This window comes from Sinocyclocheilus rhinocerous, unplaced genomic scaffold (assembly GCF_001515625.1).
Source record: "Sinocyclocheilus rhinocerous isolate Xijiao unplaced genomic scaffold, SAMN03320098_v1.1 scaffold1284, whole genome shotgun sequence".
In the NCBI taxonomy this organism is placed as follows: Eukaryota; Metazoa; Chordata; class Actinopteri; order Cypriniformes; family Cyprinidae; genus Sinocyclocheilus; species Sinocyclocheilus rhinocerous.
The window spans coordinates 118,936-124,718 of record NW_015643573.1 but is presented as its reverse complement, the minus strand read 5'-3'; the positions used below and the strand labels follow the sequence as shown (position 1 = coordinate 124,718).

At 34.4% G+C, this 5,783-nt stretch overlaps 1 protein-coding gene across 4 annotated transcripts in view; it reads left to right on the top strand.

Annotated features, from left to right (window-relative positions):
- The window catches only part of LOC107757412 (radixin-like), a 69,487-nt gene that overhangs the window by 50,084 nt on the left and 13,620 nt on the right, over positions 1-5,783 (top strand). For all 4 annotated transcript variants that reach the window (XM_016574880.1, XM_016574882.1, XM_016574881.1 and 1 more), the window contains 2 exons: positions 4,257-4,340; positions 4,516-4,662. In XM_016574880.1, coding sequence (XP_016430366.1) covers positions 4,257-4,340; positions 4,516-4,662 — 231 coding nt within the window. The remainder of the gene's footprint in view (positions 1-4,256; positions 4,341-4,515; positions 4,663-5,783) is intronic.

The window sequence follows — 5,783 nt, the reverse complement described above, 5'->3', positions numbered from 1 at the left end:
TATACTGCCTGCTTATACACATTTTAAAAATAAAGAAATTAAATAAAAATGACAAATGCATACAACATAATTTCAAAACTTAACATTTAAATGAAAAACAAAAAATAAAACTAAAAACAATTCAAAATATTGTTAATATTCGCGATACAGAACGAGACCAAACGCGATATCAGCACGTCTCCACGCTGTAAGCATTTAAGATTATTATTATTTTTTTTTGGTGAACCATTCATCAGTGTCTTCACAAATTAAATTGTTGATGACAGACAGTGATTAACCTAATTATTTTGTCTCTATAAACATACATTTGCATAGATGGGTGAACACAATCACCTGATTTTGTAAATGTGACAAATATTTCATTAAGCACCAAGTTTGCACTTGTCTAAAATTTAAAATGCTTACATTTACAAAATGAGCCTGCAATATCAGAATGAATAAAGAAAGTAATGGTCCATGTTAAATACAAACATTAATTAAAAGAAAATGTTTAATGAATTAAAAAAAACATATAAGAAAGCATTATTTAATTTAGTGTTATACATATGTTATCATATTCATATGGTTTGTTCTAATGTCACAAATCATAATCTCAAGTTTACTGCATTTTACACGATTCTTTGAATTCTTTTGTGTGGGTTTAAGAAGTGTACTCAAAAACATTTTCACATGTGTCCTCCAAAATTACCCACAACCTAATCAGTTTATATGTGAAAAAATCAATTTATTCACAAACTTCTCACGAACCGACTGTTTGACAAACTACTCGGCAAACTACTTCCTCCCACTGCTGCTTTCTGATGGTTTGGAGAACAATTACTCTGTGTCGCCCTCTGTCATTTCACAGAATTATACAACGGCGAGCGCATCAAGTATAAAAGCCTCGTCCATTTAGGGAGGAGCGGGCAGTCAGCAGGTTCGTGGAGTAGAGCCAGTCGAAAGTATAAACAAGGCTTCAACTGCACAAAACGCTTCCACTACGACAGAAATCGGGAGCTGCGCGGTGATTCCACCGCTTGCCGCGTCCCGTGTGACAGGGCCTTTTAAGTCAAAAGTGTAGGCCTACTTGTCAACGTTCCACTCGGCACCAAGCACATCACTTTCTATTGCTCATTCATTCATGCATCTTTTTCCACTCCAACGTTCCAATAATTCCTGCCCACTAAAAGCTGCACGGATATATTCGCTTACCCCAATAGGCCTATCTATGTAAACAATTTAGAAAAAGTTCAGTCGATTCACTCTTTATGTCATCGCCATGATATGTATTGTCACAGTGATTAACCTAATTATTTTGTCTCTATAAACATACATTTGCATAGATGGGTGAACACAATCACCTGATTTTGTAAATGTGACAAATATTTCATTAAGCACCAAGTTTGCACTTGTCTAAAATTTAAAATGCTTACATTTACAAAATGAGCCTGCAATATCAGAAATAATGAATAAAGTAATGGTCCATGTTAAATACAAACATTAATTAAAAGAAAATGTTTAATGAATTTAAAAAAACGTACAAGAAAGCATTATTTAATTTAGTGTTATACATATGTTATCAAATTTATATGGTCTGTTCTATTGTCACAAATCATAATCTCACCTTTACTGCATTTTACACGATTCTTTGAATTCTTTTGTGTGGATTTAAGAAGTGTACTCAAAAACATTTTCCCATGTGTCCTCCAAAATTACCCACAACCTAATCAGTTTATATGTGAAAAAATCAATTTATTCACAAACTTCTCATGAAACGATTTGACAAACTACTCAGCAAACTACTTCCTCCCACTGCTGCTTTCTAATGGTTTGGAGAACAATTACTCAGAGTCGCCCCCTGTCATTTCACAGAATTATACAACGGCGAGCGCATCAAGTATAAAAGCCGTCTCCGTTTAGGGAGGAGCGGGCAGTCAACAGGTTCGTGGCGTAGAGACAGGCGAAAGTATAAACAAGGCTTCAACTGCACAAAATGCTTTCACTACGACAGAAATCGGGAGCTGCACGGTGATTCCACCGCTTCCTGCGTCCTGTGTGAAAGAGCCTTTAAGTCAAAAGTGTAGGCCTGCTTGTTGGCGTTCCACTCTACACAAAGCACATCACATTCTATTGCTCATTCATTCATGCTTCTTTTTCCATTCCACCGTTCCAATAATTCCTGCCCACTAAACTATGTAAACGATTTAGAAAAATTTCCGTCGATTCACACTTTATATCATCGCCACGATATGTATTGTTCACCCAGGCCTAACATGCAGTAATGCTTTAAACACATTTGACAAGCTAGTAGCCTAACTATCAAAACTGATTGGCTTACACTATTCGGTGCTTCATGTTTTCTTCTTTCATTTTAACTGAAGGCAAATCTGAATGATGCACTATTTTAACTTTAATTAACAAGTACAGTTGACCATGATATCCTCACCTTATCTTATCGTATTCCAGAAAAGTCGCTCACCCAATGCTGGATGGAGCTGTACAGCTGCAGCTCACGTGATGAATGTTGGGGAGAGGGTGCGTGTCTGAACTAGTTGATGAACGAAATCAGCACACTGATAAAGAGGTTGACTGGCACAAAGTATTTTATGTATTTTGAAAATACAAAAATACTCATCTTAAATTTTATTTAAATACAAAATACATTAGATTTTTTTCCAAAGGCTTTCAAATACAGGATACAAAATAGTATTTTGTATTTCAAATATGTATTTTAAATACATGTATCTGAAATACTGCCCATCCCTGGATACTCGTAATGTTTCAGTACACAGGGTAAAACAGAACCCCATGCGTCATTGCATGCTATAATTAAATGTCCCTGGGCCTTGGCAAGCCTTTAATGGCCTCTTGTTGAATCACCTTGCAAAGCACTGTGACTTACAGACGGCTGGTATGTGATAAGGATTGATCAAGATACTCGACTATTTCATTAGTGAGGTTGACTAGTTTCTGCAGCTTTTTTTTTATTTGTTTTGGCTTTAATATTTTTAGCAAAAATGCTTTAAAGAGGCTTCTCGAAGATCCTTTGCATGCTCTTAAACTCTTTTTATGAAGTTGCTTCTCTATGTTCTTCACTTTTAAAGCATAAACCAATGTGTATGGGGTAGGGCTGGGTAATAAACAATAACATATCAAAATCGCAATCAAATTTGTGTCGATAATGATGATAAGCTCTGGACATTTTTACTCAATATGAAATAATGTGACAAAATGCAATTAGTGCCTGTCGCTAATAATCATCATCAAAACTTCACAAGCTTTTCAGTTTCATTTGAGAAACACTACCGTCAAAAATACAAACTGAAATTGAAAGATCTTCATGACAAACCATCAAAATAAAAGTTCTGTTTAACTAATGACAGAAATATATCACTATTGTGTACTAAAATGTAATTCTTGAAGTAATTATATTATTTTTAAGAAATGTCATACAACCAAGATTATTTTTATCCATGTATTAATACAGTTCTGTTGTGCAGCATCTGATTTAACAAAATATAAATGCAATGCATTGTTGTAAATGAATTATATTTTAATTCGATTACATTTGAAAAGATTGATTAAATTATTAAAGTTTTACTAATTCCTTTCATTATACACCATTTTGATAATAGATTTGTATTAAATCACACAGAATCCAGAAAAACTTAAATTGAAAACAGAAATTAGGGGGAAAAAATTAATTTCATGTGGCGTTAAATTAAAAGGTAGCTTATGCTGTGGAGTTCAGTTGTGAACAGTTTTACTCAACACTTATTCAAGGTCTAACAAACATGTGGAGTGCTTTCCTTCCCTATTAATGATAAATGAATATTGTGTTATATATTGAAAGGCATGGCGCTTAACACAAATAAATACGTCCAAAATAAATACAAAGATATATTGATATAATGTTTGCTTTTTGTAAATCTCTTTACATTACATTTATTGATATAATGTTTGCTTTTTGTAAATCTCTTTACATTACATTTTTGTAAATCTCTTTACATTAATTTGTGGATCTAAATCTATTCATCTTGAAATACGAAACAAATCTAACCCCATTCAATGAAACCAATGCAAACAGCACTTTTGTAAGTTTTCCCCTGCCTTCAGGAATTTCAAGTCATAATTTTTAGGTCTCCAGCTTTTTATGTGTTCCATGAGAGTTAGTGTAATAATATTGTTACACAATATTGATGATTATTTTGCCATTTTGAGCCCATACAGTGATGCCAGACTGATTCATCGTGTGTGTATTGGATATTATCATGTAGAGTTTTGGAGCAACATAAACTGACTAAAGAACAGTGGGAAGACAGAATACAGACGTGGCACGAGGAACACAGGGGTATGCTGAGGTAAGGCTTGACACAGAAACACATGCACAGACAATGCAGAGTACACATAACAATAGCTTATAATACAAGAGCATGCTTGGGGCACTGGTGTTTTCAGTCCCCAACTACACACACAGTGCACTTCACAATGCTTAATAGCAGTATTTCTATTCCCAACATGATTGTGTGTTTACAGAGAGGATTCTTTGATGGAGTATCTGAAGATCGCTCAGGATCTGGAGATGTATGGAGTGAACTACTTTGACATCAAAAATAAGAAGGGAACAGAGCTCTGGCTGGGAGTGGATGCTCTTGGTCTCAACATTTATGAACATGAAGACAAGTATGTCTTGTGCTGAAATGTCTCACACTTGCTTTATGTACAAACTCTACTATACCAAAGTTTGGAGTCTGTATGATTTTTTTTAATGTTTTTAAAATAATTATTTTCTTTCCAACAATATAGTAAAAACACTAATATTGTGAAAATATTATTCCAATTTAAAATAACTGTTTTCTCAGCCCTCTACATTGCGAGTAAATCACTCGCATATGCGACTAAATCTTCACTCTGGGCGACTAAATGATTGGCGAGTAAACTAAAACATTTACTAGCCAATGGCGATTCAATTGCTCGCGTAGTGTTCGTAGAGGGCTGTTTCTATGTGAATATATTTTCAAATGTGATTTATTAGTGTTATGTAAAGCTGAATTTTCAGCATCCATTACTTGAGTCTTCAGTGATCCTTTAGAAATCATTCTGATATGGTGATTTGCTGTTCAAGAATCTTTTCTTATAGTTATCAATGTTGAAAAGAGTTGTGCTGCTTTATATTTTGTGGAAGTCATGATGCATTTTATTCAAGATTCTTTGATGAATTTAAAATAATAGCATTTAATTGAAATATTTTTTTTGTAACAAGTCACTTTTGAAAATTTAATTTCTAAAAAAATTTTCAATTATTTTTTTTCCCCTGGAAGAATTTATTAAAGGGGTAAAAGTTTATATTGTCAAAATTTACCCTAATTTTGTTCCATATGACAATAATTAATAGATTTTTAATGAAACCTGAGAGGTTTCTCCTTTGAGCTGAAAGTTCAGGCAAGCAAAACTTAAAAAATCTAAAAGGGTTATAAATGTAAGCTTTTACATCTAAGCAATAACTGACACACAATGCTTATGGAAAACACGGAAGCTTGTGTATATTATCTTGTGAGTATTATTTGCATTATTAGAGTTGACCTCTCCCTCCTGCTTCAGCACCCATCCATTCCCTGCCTAATAGGGCAGACATTAGAACAGGGTGAGTCACAGCATGTGGTGTTTTGGCCTTTTGCCCCTGGGTGAAGAGAAGCATAGCCTTGAGTTCTGTTCACAGTGTGGGTCCATTTCCAGTAGCATGTTTAGGTACCGCGCAACCCACGCAATCGCCCCTGCAGAACGCGACACCCATCCCACCCCCC